The sequence below is a fragment of the Megalobrama amblycephala genome, linkage group LG20 (assembly GCF_018812025.1).
Source record: "Megalobrama amblycephala isolate DHTTF-2021 linkage group LG20, ASM1881202v1, whole genome shotgun sequence".
Classification (NCBI taxonomy): Eukaryota; Metazoa; Chordata; class Actinopteri; order Cypriniformes; family Xenocyprididae; genus Megalobrama; species Megalobrama amblycephala.
The window spans coordinates 10093330-10110724 of NC_063063.1; the positions used below are offsets into that span (position 1 = coordinate 10093330).

The 17395-nt window shown below is 37.6% G+C and overlaps 1 protein-coding gene across 1 annotated transcript in view; it reads left to right on the top strand.

The window, feature by feature from the left end:
* Positions 1-779: 779 nt before the first annotated feature.
* grid1b (glutamate receptor, ionotropic, delta 1b) overlaps positions 780-17395 on the top strand; it is a 463740-nt gene continuing 447124 nt past the window's right edge. The window contains 2 exon segments of the mRNA XM_048170087.1: positions 780-1567; positions 5780-5935. Coding sequence (XP_048026044.1) covers positions 1489-1567; positions 5780-5935 — 235 coding nt within the window. The 5' untranslated portion in view covers positions 780-1488.

Genomic DNA, 17395 nt, shown 5'->3' on the forward strand with positions numbered 1-17395 from the left:
AAATACATATATGAAATCGATGCATTCTGTTAAAATACTGCACATACCGTCTTACACTAGAAAAAGTGAAGTACTATTATGCTATTTTTACTTTAAGAAGCTATTTCTACCTGATCTCGTACAAATCACTTTCGGTTACCTATTATAATGTCATTAAATATTGGTTTGGCTTGAATAAAATCAGTTAATTTATCTTACAACCTGACAAACCTTTATATAGCTACAGTGATACATTTAAATTGCAGCATATGTATTGCAAGAAATACACAGAAAAATGCTATATCATGAAAATGGCAGTATGTCGTACACGAGCCCACAGTTCCAGTCTTCATCGGTAACATCGTCTCCGGAACACGTCCTCACAATAACTAAACACCGTGTCCGAATGAAACCATGTTCAGAGGGAGAAATACGCCTTATGTGGAGAATTTCCACGGACTTCTGACAGCGGCGCTCCGTCTCGCGCCGCGGGAAGGTCGATTCCTCTTCGTGACATTGCACAGCGACTATCTGTACTTCATCATCCAGTAATAAAAGCAAGAATGAATCGAAAACACGCTTTAACACTCAAAAGAAAGTTATCGTTTCCTTCTTTGCGCGACGAATCACTGAGAGACCATCTCCACATTCATTTCTCCCATATAGAAACATACTATAACGTCCTCATTGACAGCTACATGTATGTTTACTAACTGTAATTCATCGACCAATAAAATCATCGATCAAAACAGAGAATGAATCAACAGCACACTTGAACACTCAAAAGAAAGTTACCGCTTCGTTTGATGACTCTGTGAACCGCCGGCTTTCCACATTTCTCTCCCCACGTTCGCTTTTCCCATGTGGAAATCTATGTAAACGCAGTCTTGCAGAGGGGTCTCGTTCCTAAAAGTTGAACTGTTTTAATTCGAAAACGCTACGGTTATTTGCGAAAAACGCTTAAGGTGGCGAGACGCGATGCAACAATGTCAGTACGATGCATTTTTACAGCGACAAACAATTAAATGAAAGTACACAGACGGAACACAAAACGATAACGTCCTCTTAAGGCAGCTGCATGTATGTTTAGCGTTGTCTTCTCCGGCTTCGCGCCGAATTCCATCTCTCCGCGCGCGCGCTCTCTCGCTCTCTGGAACGAGCGAACAAGCTAGCGAGCGCGCGCGCGCGGGGGTGTCCCTCCTCCGCAGTTTGGAGTTTGTGATGTGTCTCAGACTCCGCGAGCGCCGCGCGAGAGCGAGACCTGCGGAGAGAACGCGCCGGATCCTGAAGCGACCGTTACCCTCCAACAGGCGACCTGTCTTTCTCCTTCCTGATTCCCCCGTATTCCCTCACAGTGTTTCTCAAATTATAGCGCTTTCCTTCAGCGCCGCCACACTTTTTGGTTAATCACAGGTGTATTTGTGATCCTTTGACGTACTTTTCTCATTCATTGGGAATTAACTGACATCTGAGGATCGTGTGGATGCGCGGCTTTGGAGAGAAGCGGAGATGGAATTGCTGATAATATGCCTTTCTTTTGGGATATTGCAATGCAGTTCAGTGGGAGCCGACTCCATCATTCACATCGGTAAGGAGTGAGCTGTTCAAAGCCTTTATTTGTTGCAAATGATAATGAATGCGCCATCCAGATTGAGGACTCTGAGGGAAGTGGTGTTGTAAGGGTCGGTGTGAAATATAAATTGTAAATAAGCACTGAAAATGTGCCCTGCTAATCGGGCTGAATATCAATTGAGCAGACCACTTGTGATCATAACGTCTCTCTTGTTCAGATTGGCGATAGTTCCAATGCACGAACAAGACTAATCTTATTTCAATCTTAGCAGCTTGCTCACGAGGAAGGCATAATTGTGTAAATCGCAAATTTCAGGTAAGTTGGAAAAACAGGAGGCGTCTGTCATAAGGCAAAGTAAGCCAATGTGTGGGGGTTGCTCTCCCCCTCCCATCTATAAGATTGAACTTTGTATGGAACGTGAGGGAAATCTTAATAAAGGATGCTGAAATAAATAAATGACAAAAGGACAAATGCTTATTCTCAGCTATCCCAGGCCGTAAATGTCATCTTAACCAATCCCCTTTGAGTGCGCTGGACACCCTGTGCATTCTGATTGTCTCACCAAACGTGAAGAAAGAAAGATTTTGGCTCTCCAACAGCAGCAGAGAGGAGGAAGAGGGGGCTGGTGGGGAGGGCGGCTGTGGTTCTATTCAGTTGTCATGAAGAACTCAAATCCAAACCCTTGAATCTCTTACACGCATGTCGTACATTAACCAAATCAGCCATTCACTCATTTTAGAGAGGATTTATTAGAATCTGTTGTCCAGGTAGTGAAATTAAGCCATCGTATTTGTTGCTGAAGATTCTGCAGTAGTTTTGTTATTAAACCTAAGCAGAAAACCCAAACCCTTCAACAAAACTACTTCTTATTAAAGAAAAAGCTTTTATATCAACCAGAAATAATTGTGTTGGGTGGCCAAAACTGACCCAGTGGAGTACTGTATTTTTATTATATTACATTTACCAAAAACTTTAGCTTTAACAGATCTGAATGAGTGATGCTGGCTTGTCTTATGTGTTAGGTACTTTTCTGCTCATTTTGTTGACCAAGACCTTGGGGATTATTAAAAAAAAAAGAGAAGTTTTAAACATGCACTGGCATTGGAATTTACACTTTGAAATGTTGTATATTGAATGCTTTTGCAGAGTGAAATAATCTTTTGAAATGCTATATCTTTATGTGCAAAGAAATAATTCTATTTATAGCTTGTTCTCAGATACTTCAGTTTAACTACCAGTTGCATGGGTCTAGGTCAAAAAATTCCACCTCCATCACCAACTTTAAAGATGAGGTCTTCCAATATTTTTATCCAGCTCTTAGCTTTAAGTGCAGGACAGGCTGTATCTGTGGCTGTGTAATAGTCAGGACTCAAAGGTGCACGACACAGGTGAAATAACAAATTCCAGCCTCTCCAGTGCCCAATACTTCCACTTTGTCACATCCGCTCACGTTATCATCCTGAACAAATTCGGCTTCGAAGGGCAAAAGAAAAATAGGGCCGTCCATTGAATGAAAAGGGTGACATGAAGTGAATTTCAGGGTGGTGTGGTGATTTACAGAGGCAATGGCCATCCAAAACTGGTAATTGGAAGGCTAGTACAGGCAGGGTGGATCAGGGCTGCTCTCACTGGCAACTGGAATGAACAGATGCGACACCCCTATTTCTGCTAAATAAGATGAACACTGCAGTGATACATCAACCAAATTCTACCTGTCTACCTGCCCATCCTATTGGGCTCCTCTAACACAGGTAGAGAAGGTGGCCACACATAAATGAGGCCTCTCAATCTCTCAAAACAACATTTCCAGATGTCATGCTTAAACGTAAATTTATTAAGCCACCATAATATGAATTAATCTACATGCAACATGTTGTACAACTTTACTGAAAGTTGCTTTGATAAGCACATGCTCAGCATGTAAATGCAGGGCTCAACAATAAGGATTTTTGGCCCCACTTTATATTAGGTGTCTTTAACTACTACCTTATGTACAATAACAATTAATTGTTTGGTACTTATTGTGTTCCTTTTCTGATATTGAGCTGGGATACGGGTAAGGTTTGGTGATGTGGTTAGGTTTAAGGGGTAGGGGTAGATGTAGTCTCGCATAGCCAGACCTTCAGACTGACGGCAGAAGGTCTGGACTCCATCGCAGCTTTCAGTCGCCAAGGACCACCCAAGAGGACATCTGATTTACATATAAAGCAACCAATTCGTTTTGTGAAAATGTAAAGTTGACGTCCCTACGATAACAGACCGGCATGCATCTTAATAGATTATTCATTCAAGAATGTTGTGCAAGTTTTACTGCAAGAATTGTGCCGTGAACTTCACATATGAGGGGCTTTGGCATCAAGATGGCTTTGTTTCCACACAGACCGTTTGTTTGCTGTAGAATTAAACCAATCAGATGATGACTTAGACACTCAAGTGTTTCCCAATGTTTGTGCTTTATGCATCAGACGTTCATCCAACGATCTGTGCCAACGATCCGTCCCCTTAGACTAGGGTAGATATAATTACAGAAATTAATAACAGATGTAATTATATGCAGGTATTTTTGTTTAAATAAAAGTGCAATGTTAAAACATGTATGTACACAATAAGTTGCATCAGTACATAGTTAAAGATACTTAATATATAGTGGGTCCTATTTATTTATTCATTCATTCATTCATTCATTCTGAAGGGGCCAGTACTTAAGATTTCTAAATGTCCTGCAAACATCTTCACTGGTTAGGGACAAAATGATTATTACATTATGTATTATTGGTTGCACTTTATTTTACAGTATGTGCACTTACTGGCACTTGCAGTGTACTTATCTAAGAAATTACTGAGTAATATAACGACATGGGTTAAAGTTAGGTTTAGGGGTAGGGTCAAGGTTAGTACGTAGTTATTACCCAGTTATTGCAATTACTATAAAAAGTACATGGGGAACAGGACTGTAAAAAAAGTGCTACTTCAGACAGTTGCAACATTACCTAACATATTAAATGGTTAGTTCATGAAAATTCTGTCATTAATTACTCACCTTCATGTCGTTCCACACCCATAAGACCTTCGTTTATCTTCGGAACACAAATTAAGCTATTTTTCATAAAATCCGATGGCTCAGTGAGGCCTCCATTTCCAGCAAGATAATTAACACATTTTTAGTGCCCATAAAGCTACTAAAGATGTATTTAAAACAGTTCATGTGACTACAGTGGTTCAACTTTAATGTTATTCAGTAAACGAGGCTTCGTTATGTCATGAGTGTTTCGAAATTTCAATGGTTCACCACTGGGGTGCATGACTTTGGCAGATTCATAAATGTTCAGAACCACTGATCCGAAACAAAAGATTCGTAAAGCTTCATGAAGCGGTGTTTTGAAATCACCCATCACTTGATATTGTTGAAGAAAGTCATTATCTTGTTTTTTAGTGCACAAAAAGTATTCTCGTCACTTCATACCATTAAGGTTGAACCTCTGTAGTCACATGAACTGATTTAAATAGGTCTTTAGTAGCTTTCTGGGCATTGAAAGTGTTAATTGTCTTGCTGGCAATGCAGGCCTCACTGAGCCATCGGATTTTATGAAATCTTTAATGATCTTAATTTGTTTTCCGAAGACGAACCAAGGTCTTACGGGTGTGGAATGACATGAGGGTGAGTAATTAATGACAGAATTTTCATTTTTGGGTGAACTAACCCATTAACATATTTAAATCAGCAGAATTCAACAACATTGTTCAACACGTTAGTCGCCTTGAACCCTGGAATCAAACAAATGCAACTTTTTGACACTTCTGTTATTTTTGTTAATCATTAGTCTCAAGTTAAAGGCTTGCTCATCACTCATTATTTTGTTACATAAAACGTTCTGCGTAAAATACCTTTTATATTATTTATATTTAGTAAAACAATCACTAGACCTTTTTTAGCCCTGAGCTCTCTGTAGGAAGGGATCCTATAACTCAACTGGTAGAGCATAGCACTAGAAATGTCAAGGTCATGTGCTCGATCCCAGAGAACACACACACTGATAAAACAAAAAAAGTGCCTTGAATGCACTTTAAGTGGCTTTGAATAAAAGCATTTGCCAAATGGATAAATGTTTGTAAAATAATAGACCTGTGAGCAAGATGAGCTGAGCAAGTGAGTTGCCCTTAGCAATTTGCTACAGTTTCTTTGTACACTCCACTAAGACCCAGATAACTATCTGCACATGCCCGCAGGTGCCATTTTTGAGGAGAACGCAGCACGGGATGATGAGGTGTTTCAGTTGGCGATCTCTGACCTCAGCCTCAACGATGACATTTTGCAGAGCGAGAAAATCACCCACTCCATAAAATATATTGAACCCAACAACCCCTTTCAGGCAGTCCAGGAAGGTGAGTGAATCATCGAGTTCTGTCTCTTGACTCTCGAACTGCATCATCCCCTGATGTCTGAGTGTACATGCTAAAAAATTTACATGCAAGTTGTTGTCTGGCGGTTTGAATAACTCTCCAACAAGGCGAAATCACCAGGATTTCTGTTTTTGTTCAGAGCGTGCTTACGGCAACCAAAGATGTCTTGAAAATGTACGTGTATTTGTTTAATGCCAGCATGAAAGGTGACATTAGGTTTCAAAGACTTCCACCTGAAGCTTCCCCGCAGTCTAATGTCTTCTGTGAAAAAAGAGCTAGGTGGAGGTATTGAGTCAAGCTGGACTCAATAACAATTTTCCACATAATTGCAGTTGAGGATGAGTGCTCTGAAGCCTGAGCTTTCCAAAAGATCATTTTGAAAAGCGAGGAGAAAGAGAATGTCTTCTTCTGAATGGGCTAATGGCAGTTAATGATGCTGGGATTGAAGACAAATATGATGGGGATGATGATGGCAATGATTATTTCCGTTAGAAAATATCCTCCATCACAATATTCTGTGTTGGCTTTTGAAAATATGTCACTGGGATCAATCTAAGTGAGCTATTGACAATTTGGTGAGGTTTTATTTGTCATTCTTCTTGCTCTACTATTACTGGGACCTTCATCAACTAGTCTCCAATCACAGAGTACTCACTGTTTTGTCAGTCTGCATGCAGTTTTCCGCAGTTCTTTGCTTTCAGTGTAAAAGGTGTCTTTCAGGTTGGTTTGTTGAGGTGTTTTATTTCCCACATGTCACCATGTCAACCTGAGGAATAACACTAGCATTCTTGGAAAACATCCTTATTTCTGACAATGCCATGTGACCTCATATGGCACAGGGGAGCTTATAGCTTGTGTTAACAGCTAGAATGAAACTGTCTCAGTGTATGCTGATTTGTTTCACACACCAGGGATAAACTTTTATAGTGTCTCACTGGCAGAATGTTGGGAATGATTGTCGTCTGTTGATGTTCAGGGAAATATATATATATATATATATATATATATACTATTTTTTCACCACTCAAGATTCCTAGTGCCTCTAATGTGCCACATTATTTGCTACTGGACCTCTGTTTTGGTGATCATCTGCCATCGTCCAGTTATGTTTGATCTTCTGCATAAATGTGTTGTCATGGTGGTGTGGTTGAAATGCAGGGCGGTGTGCAAGTACCTAAGCGCAGTGATGCTGTACTCTCTTGACTGAATGCCCTGTTGATTTTGGCTCCGTGAACAGATTCCAGACTATTCAAGTCAGCCAATGGAGTTCTTTTTAGTGGTCACAGTCACCATCTCAAAATTGTAACAGTAGCCCACATTGTGTGCTAGGTTGTGCCGGAGGAACGCGTCAGGGCTCACTTTATTAAGCAGCAAAGGGACTTTGTGTGTGTGTATATATATATATATATATATATATATATATATATATGTGTATATATATATATATATATATTAATGTGAATTTGGTAGAAAGTGAGCTTTAATGTTAAGAATGTAATTACACAATGCAAAAATTGCAAAAATATACTAACCTAATTTTTTATGTATTAGATTTACACAACCATTTAAAAGTTTGTGGTCAGTAAGATTTTTTCGAGAGAAATTAATACTTTTAAGGCCAATTCACACCGCACAGACACCGCCAACAAACAAGTTGCCCGTTGGATTTAGAATTCTATGAGAAAAAAAGTGTCATGTTTACACTGCCCCATCAAACACCGACAAATAAGTCACAGAGAGTCAAGTCTGAATGGGAAAAATTGAGATCCACAACTACATACATGTAACCATGTTAACAAAATTTTCAAGCAAGTTTATTATATTAATAATATAGTATCATATATATTTTCATTGTATTAAAGTATTAAGGCAAAACAGAAAAATACTAACCTGAAATCCAAAGCGCTGTAGCCACTAGCCATCGATCTGATCCCAGCCCATTGCGTTGCGGTTGATATACACCAGTTTTTAAACTTTTTTTTAGTGTGACCCTTTTTTTATTGACACGACCGCATAGGCCTATACAACCATGTGTAGCTAAACAAGCCAAAACTAATTAATTTAAAACAAAACTCAAGGTAAATCTGCATTGATCTCACGTTTATACCTCTCTCTTTTGGCACAAATCCAAACATTTCCATTTCGCAATGTATTTGGATGCTATACTTATTATTTATTATGTAAAGTACTTCACGCGAGTTCCAGTATCGATGGAAAAAATAATCCTCTTCACATGAGCAAAAATGTGCTTGGCAACACCACAGTGGAGCAGTGCTCTTGCTGAATGGCACAGATTGCACCATGTACTATTTAAATTGATATATATTAAACTTTTATATATTTCTGACTGTATTTTGTTTTTTATAATGAACAAGCTGCAATGTCACATTTGCAGTGCTTTGTTGTGAGGCGCCGGCGCGATCAAACAGCAGTCTTTGTAAGGGACATGCCTCATCGTCATGGCAAGGTCAGATTATGTCAGAGTTTGTTGCCATTTGTTGGAAAATCATACCACACTGCTCAACATTCCACGACCACCCCCCCAAAAAAAAAAAAAAAAACGCTGACCAAACATGTTCAGTAGGGTGAAAACAAACCAAAGTCCCAAGTCATTTCACTCGGCAGCCATCTTTGAAATGCCTCTCGGGCATGCAAGTTCAGATCTCTTTGAATGGGGAAATATCAAATTCTCTAAAACTGTTTGCCAAAATTTCGATTAAATTTCATATTTGAAATCACCAATGAAATCTGACTACAACTGTCTCATAAATTTTGTTTCTAAATGCTCGAATCATGAGAAAAAAAAAAGCATTTTTCAGGCTGGATCAAGCTAATGCGCATGCGCAGTCCTAAGTGTGCGTCTTTGTAGTCTCATTTTGGAGGCCCACATCCGTTTCTATAGGAACCGGAACATCTTATGGCCGCTGCAGTGACGTGGTGACTTTACCAATCAGCGATTGGCTCTTATTTAGAAGGCGGGACTTATTCTGCAATATTGCGCGTTGCACTTACTTCCATTCAAAACATTGTGTATCGAGTGATGCGTCTTGTGTTCTATAGTCTTTGAACAAACTCCGACAGAACAGATGCCGAAAGGAGTATTACACTGATCTAACAAACTCCAACAGAAGTGTTTGATAATGTTTGTTGGTGTTTGTCTGTGCCATGTGAACTGGCCGTTATTCAGCAAGGACACATTATATTGATCAAAAATGTCAGTAAAGAAATATATAATGCTAAAAAATAATTCAAATAAAATTGTTATTTTGAACTTTCTGTTCATAAAAATACAAAAAACAAAATAATATATATATATATATATATATATATATATATATATATATTACTGTTCAAAAAATGCAGACTTGGTAAATTAAATAATCTTAGAGACCCCAAACTTTTAGGGTGAAATGTGACCCTGAGATTCACTTTACCAGTTCTTAACTTGAAGAAGTAACATAACTGAATTTTCACTGCTTACCTTTTGTGCTTAATACAGAGTAATTCCATGTAGTCAAACAGCCTATTAAGGAATCATCTGCTGGTATGACTAAGAGCTTAGCTTCAGTATTACAGGAGATTCTTGTGAATTGTCCATTAAATCACTGCCTATTGCCTGAAGTTGATCTTAGAATAATACTTTACCCCCTTCAAATTTTTATCAATCGCTGCATTTTTGACAAATGCATTACTTTATTGCTGTATCCTCAGGCTCTCCTTTTATACTAAGTACAAAACCTACTACAGAAACAAATGGAGAAGGTGTAATGAAACTCACCAGATGAATCCCACAAGGACTTTCATGGTGTCTGAGATGTCAATAAAGATTTGGAGCTTTACCTAAACTGCCTGCTTTCACAAAGGAGTGTGAAATATCCAAAACCTCTCCAAATTCCCTAAATGCAGCAGACACATTTATTCATTGCATCATTGCTGATGTTTTCATCGTCTTTCTTTCTTTGTTAGTTCACCATTTAATTCGGTTAGTTTGGCACTCCAAATGCTTTCTTATTGGAAAAGCAATATGCAATAGCAATGTTATGATGATCAAGTACTTCACAAACTGCATTTAAAAACAGTTTGTGACTTTCCTAAGTGCTTAATGCCATTCTTTCACACATTTTGAATTATTTACTACAGTAACAAACACATTCCACAACCAATTTAACTTCTGAAAATTAATCCACATACTGTGCACAGAACCAAATTGAACAACTAATTGTTAAAGACAATTAACAGCACATTATCTCTCTTCACCTGGTCCAGTGAAAGTAAATCATATGAAAAAGGTATGTGTCTTGCTTCGTTCACAAATTTTGAGGTAGGCATACCAATTTTCCTCCTACCAGCCCTGGGATCTCAGGAAAACCCTTATTAACACAAAAAACAAAAACAAAAATAGCCATCATCAAACGGCTTAAACCGTTGGCACCCATGTTTCTTTGAAACTGTGAGTTCAAACTGTTGCTATGGTTTTTTGAGGGAATCACTCCCACATTTAAATGCAGTTGCCATTCACAAAACTGCACTGTGTATGCCATAGGAACATTTGAGGGCTAGTTCATTGCTTCTCAACAAGATTGGGCTTTGCTGTCTACTTTTTGTAAAAAATTCACTGGATGAACATTATTCCGGGACTGAGGAGCCCCTTGAATTTCCTGCTAACCAGCACAAATACAACACACATGCACTATGCTCTTCTGACTACTGAAGACAAAAACGGGTTATATAGTTTCTTTATATAATGAATGAAACACCTTTGTACAGGATACCTTGAAAAATATAACTTTTCACAGGAATATTTAACAATTGATGGTGCAATGTGTACAATTTAGGAGGATCTATTGACAGAAATGCAATATAATATACATAACTATGTTTTGAGTGGTGTATAAAGACCTTACATAATGAACTGTTATGTTTTTATTACCATAGAATGAGCTATTTTTATCTACATACACCGCGGGTCCACCTTACATGTTAAGTCGTCCATTATGCACCAGCATGTTTCTACAGCAGCCCTAAATGGACAAACACTCTACCGAGCGCGTTTAGTCACTAAAAATTGTTCGTGTTTTAGAGGCAGCTTGCATTGTCACTACGTTGAATACGCACAAAGTAGTAGTAGTAGTCGTTGTCTTTATTAGAAGCAGAGACTGTTCTTTGTTAGAGTTAAAAAGAAACCTCATTGCTTGCATTGGCTACTCTCTGCTGTCTCAGACAATGACATCTTTGTCTTGTGTCTGCCAGACGGCCACCGTAGCTTCCCCGAAAGGGAGGGGTGAGCGCTGTTGTTAGCAGTTCGCAACCTCAACCCTAGATGCTGCTAAAATTTACCCATTTAAGCAGAGAACAGATTTGAATCAAACCTAATAAGACATAATAATAACAAATAAATAATACATTTACTAAAGTTTTATGTGTATGAAAACATGGGCTAAGTTTATAGCACATGCAAAACAAATATCCAAGATTATCTATTAATGATGTTCTGAAGACTTCGTATTTCAGATGCATGAACTATTGTTTTCTGTTGGTTTTTCCATTTGTGGTCACATCAGATATTCGTTGTTTAAAATTATTATTATTATTTTTTTTTAACTATGACAGCTTAATGTGTAAATAATACTGAATGTTTTTCTTTGTGAATTATTATTTCAGATTATATCATCCGTCACAAAAAAGTCTTTCAGCTCTTTTACAGTGACTCGTGTTTCGTGGGACTCATACCTGAGTGTACATTTTTGGAGTTTTGCAAAAATGTAGATAGAGGCATGTTTCTACAGTGATCCTAGGTTACAGATATGGATGCTCATACTAAACAGAGAGGCAAGAATTCTCTAAACGTTTTTGTTGGCCTCCCTGCTGTAATTGTCCATGCCTTTGAGATGACTTGCACAGCCCCAGTGGAGTTGTAATGGAGTTATTTGGATGCCATTGAGGAAGACGAGTCCTTGGATCTCTGTGTCCATTAGGAGATGTTAATGTTAGAGGTTTGAGAAATGACCCGCACATATATTTTTGGCCTTTACTGCTCGATTTTAAAACATTTGGTGTGCAGACATCGACATGAGTGTGTGGGATGCGTGCAAATGAAGGAGCAAAGTGTATATTCACACACACACACAGACACACACACATCAACAGCCCACACACACTTGAGACACACTAACTTCTGGGCTGTGCATGTGGGCCAAGCATCAATCCTCTACTGACCATACAGAGAATGACACTGGATGGCTTCTGGCCTCTCGTAGTGCGGGGCCCTGTTTCTGTGATTTGCTCTTGAACTAAATTGCCCTGTATGGGTCCTTAAATGCACTTTAAACACAAATAAATAAGGTTAATTACCTTGTTACTCAGGCTAGCCGTCTGATTGCCAAATTACATGGTGTTCCTGTAAAAAAACCCAACATATTTGTCCACCCTGGGCAGCACCCTGCTTATTTCTCTGAGTAGAATGTTTTCATGCCTAACTGCCTTATTCATGTAGAAACATGATTTGAATTTGTCTATCATTTGCAGATATTGCCTTCATTACTTGGCTCGATTCTATGTTTGAAAGCTGGCTGATTAAGATATTTCTAATCACTGTCATAAGCTCTCCACATGGATCACTCACAATTACTGTGATTTTGCCAACTAGGACATGTTCCTGGATCAACATCTTTATTGGTCTAGTATAGACAGTACCTGTCAAACGTTTGGAAACATTACAATTGTTTTGTTTTTGAAATAAGTCTCTTATGCTCATCAAGGCTGCATTTATTTAATCAAAAATACAGTAAAACAGTAATATTGTGAAATATTATTATAAAATAATTATTTTCGCTGCTTAGCATTTTTGTTGAAACAATGATACCATTCAAACATTTGTGTTAAGAAGAAGAAAAAAAAAAAAGATAAATTAATACTTTTATTCATCAAGGATGCATTAATTTGGTCAAAAGTGACAGTGAAGACATTTATAATGTTACAAAATATTTCTATTTAATAAATGCTTTAATAAATTCAATAAATGAGTTTAATAAATGCAAATAAATGCGGTCCATTGAACCTTATATTCATCAAAGGATGCTGAAAAAGTATTGCCATTAAAAAAAAAAATAAAAAAAAAAAGTTAAGCAACAAAAATTGTTTTCAACATTGATAATAATAAAAATAAATGTTACCTGAGCACCAAATCAGCATATTAGAATGATTTCTGAAGGAACACGTGACAATAAAGATTGGAATATAATGCTGACATTTCAAGAATAAATTACATTTTTAAATATATTCAAATAGAAAAATTTAAAGTTATTTAAATTTGTAATAATATTTCACAATATTACTTTTACTATTTTTGCTGTATTCATGATGACATAAATGTAGACTTAAAAATAATAATAATAATAATAATAATAATGTTTCCAAACTTTTGACAGGTACTGTATATGCATGCATGCTCAAATTATTTTATTGAATAACAATTTTATCTGAATTTTAATTAAGTAAAATACTGTAAAATTCTAATTTAAAATAGTTTAGCTGAATTAATATTTTCTGCAGTTTTAATAAATGAACAAAAGGAAGAATGGTATTTGGTCATTTCCATATTACTATGGATCAAAAAACAAACAAACAAAAACACTTACACTTAAACTGCCCCATTATGGCATTTGAAAGGTTCCTATTTTTGTTTTGGGAGTCCCCAACAATAGGTTTACATGCATGCAAGGTCAAAAAAACACTTTCATTTTCTTATAATATGCATTTATTTTGACCTTATTTGCTCAACAACTCCCAAACGATTTGCTCGAATACGTGTTGTGCATGCTACAGAGAACATAACAGCAACAATACTTACAGGTTGTGATTCGGAGGAGGAAGAAGCTGGTCCAAATAAACTGCTTGCGAATCCCTCCTTGAATGCATTTAGGTTGAAGAAGTGTTTGCGCTCGCAATAAGTGGGTGGGCAATATGTTAATGTTTTGTCTTGACGTGACAACGAAACGGCTTGGGATTCGTTTTACAAACGACTCGTTTAATTGACTCAGAGTTGACTCTTACTTTTGAGAGACAACTTTATATACGGTGCACTTTCAGATTTAAAACTTTGCAGGATGTTTTCATTCACTTGTTACACACTACATGAAAGGTAATTTTCAAAAATCCATAATAGGGGCACTTTAATGCTCTTCTGCTAGTGAAATTTAAATGAGATGCTACTAAAATATGCTTTCAGACTTGACAGACAAGGTTTGGAATTATTCTAAAGGTGCATTAAAATTGCTAAATTTACATTTATTATATGTCACTAGCATAAACATTGTATATAGATTGTGCATATTCAGTTCATCACCCAGTCCTATTTATGACTATGTTTGCTTTTGAGTGGAATATTCTACCAGGATCAACAAAAGGTTTGCATCCTTTCTGTCGAAATCACTGTGACCTCTTCTTTAAAATGATTCAAAAGCACTGCAAGACCAAAGAACATTTTCTTTCTCATTTTGAGCATTATCCGAAATGCCCCCGGATGCACCTTCAACTATATTGAAATATCTTGATGCATCCTTTCTGTCAAAATCACAGTGACCTCTTCTTTAAAATGAATCAAAATCGCTGCAGGACCCAAGCGCGTTTTCTTTCTCATTTTGAGCATCGTCAGAAATGCCCCTAGTTGTACCTTTAACTGTATTAAAAGATCTTGATGGATAGGATTTGCAATTGGATAAGATTTACAAGTTACACTTTTTTGCAACATTATCGATGTCAAAATGAGAAATAGTAGCATCTAGCAATAGTGTATATAGCATCTGCATAAGCAGAGCAGAAGAGCGTGGTGCTAGCGATGCCAAGGTCATGGGTTCAGTTCCCAGGGAATGCATGAACTGATAAAAATGTTTACCTTAAAAATGCAATGTAAATTGCTTTGGATAAAAGAGTCTGCCAAATGCATCGTATCTTATAAAGGGCACAGCCTTCTTTCCAGACCAGTTTCATATGTGTGAGCTCAGCATCATGTGTTCTCTCTGAACATCAAATAGCAGAAGAGATGCAAAGGGATGCATGGGATCATGGCGTCAGGAGATTGAGCTCTCTCTCCTAAGCAATCAAACCGCGTCCATATGTCGTTACAGTCAGTGTAGGCTGACACTTCATGTGAAAGATGTCCATTGTACGGGAGAGGAAACAATGCGGGGGAATTAATCAGGCTGCGAAGGATTCACTGATCCATCTACAGCGGCTAGAGTTTAAACAGCCAGAAGCATCGCTGAGGAAGGGATAAACATCGGAAAGTGCAATCCTAGCCCTATCTGAAGAGAGATATGCTGCTGTGACTGTGCCGCGGCTTCATCCATTAGCCGAGCCGCCACTTGAAGCCGAGTTGCTGGGATAATTAATTTGCAAACTTTTCCTAGTTTCTAATGCAGTGCATCTAATCTGTGTGCAGTGCAGCTTTATAATAGAGAGACAGCATGTCAGGCATGGTACCTGATAAAACACTTCTGTGTGTAAATGCTGATGTGCTGTTGCCCTTTAGGTAGCACTGAGTCAAACTTTTGAGATCTTGCTATGTGGCTCCGCAAATATTTGAGACTTAACTTGGACTTTATCGCAGTTTTTTTGCGGATTGACTCAAACTCGACCTGTTGACCGACCTGAGACATATCGCTTTTTCAGAGACTAAGCTTCACCCTTTCTTTGTTTGAATGGATCTAGTGTGTGGTGATTTGTTGAGAGGGCTTCAAATGTGTTTGGATAAAAAATCCGATCAGCCTATGATGTCACTGAAAGAAACTCTTTTGCCATGCGCCTGTGTGAAGATAAGAACGTTAATCATGTCTGGACCTGTTTGATAGCAACTACTGTAGCTGATTTAGAGACTTTGATCACTAGATCAAGAAACTGTTTAGGCCCCTAGTGAATATATTCCCATCTATGATGACATGCTGTCTGGCTTTAACAATGACTGCTTTCCTATATTTAGGATGTTGCTAAAAATGTTATTTCAGTAGAATTTTCAAACTGTAGTTATGTGCAGCAAACTAAGTAATAAGCCACAAGAGGCTGGGCGTAACAGCGATTTTACTTTGAGGCTGTGTTGATAGAGCAATACACATCAATATATTGCAATTGTTTTGCAATACTTTAGATCTTTGAACCAGTATTATTTATTTATTGCTTGTGCTTGTTCATAAAAGCTCATAAAGCCAATTAATAAAGAAGTAGTTTCTCTAATTGTCTGAAATGTACTAGATTTAAAGCGTTAAATTCAACTCTGGTAAAATCACTGCAACACAAAGCCTCTCGTAGCTTATTGCTTTAAAAAAATTGCAGCAACGGTAGTACAATTAACTGCACAGTAAATTATTACAGTGCTATAATACAATAATAACAATACTAATGTATGCTCTGCATTGTAGTGTAACAGGAATATAAGGATACTGCATCTTTAAGTGGGCTGGTGAGGTAATGGGCTAGATGTCTTTTAAAGTGAAGTAGCGTTTCTCATTTTCTTGACGAACAAGTGTGTGGTTTCGCTCCCTTGCGTTGGCGTGGTGGAAGAGCTGTTTGTGTATAAACATGCTTTCGGCTTCTGCAACTTAATGATCATTCCTGTGCCAATGGGCTGTTGATTTGTGGGTGACAGCATTTTTGGATGTACGTAGAGAGAAGACAGTGTCACAATTCACTTCTTCCTTCTAGTGAGGTGGTTGAGACTCACGGCCCAGCAAAGTGAATCATATTAAAATATCTGTATGGAAGATCTTATTTTTATGATTGGGTTGCTGTGGTTCACATGTGGTTTGGATGTGTGTTTGATTTTTATTTTTGGTTTGGTTTTCTTTGTGTGTTTCATTATTGTTCCCTCCGATGTGGTGTGTTATCCAATTTATCCCAAAAAAAGGCAAGACCATAAAGAGACATCAGCAAATTAATGCTTAAATAATTAATTAAGGTTGGACTCGATAGTGTTCCTTACAACTTACCAAAGCCCTTACTAAGATATTGATCCATGGATATTGACGTGAAGCCAGGAATCATGTTTCCTGACATTATATGTGCCTGATTTCGATGCCGGGGAAATACATAAAGCAAATTCGTCTGTGAACATATAAATACAATGTAGGTACATCAAAATCCGGGCTATCACTCATATTGTCCAGCCCTAAACTTGTATAGTTTTTGTCAGTGTTCATTTAAAAACATCCAGTTATGCAGAATATAAGATGAATGAATATTTCAATGATGAGAAGTCAATAAAACATAAAACAATACAATAAAAAAATAAATAAATAAACAAATTGACAAAATTATAACTGCAAATTCATGTTTCGCTGCAGTGAATCGCAGCGATCCATTTGCTTCTCCTTTCTGTAGCTTTCTACAGTCTTTAAAAATATACTGTACCTCAGATTTCTTGTCAACTCTATTTGTACAGTCAATCGCAAA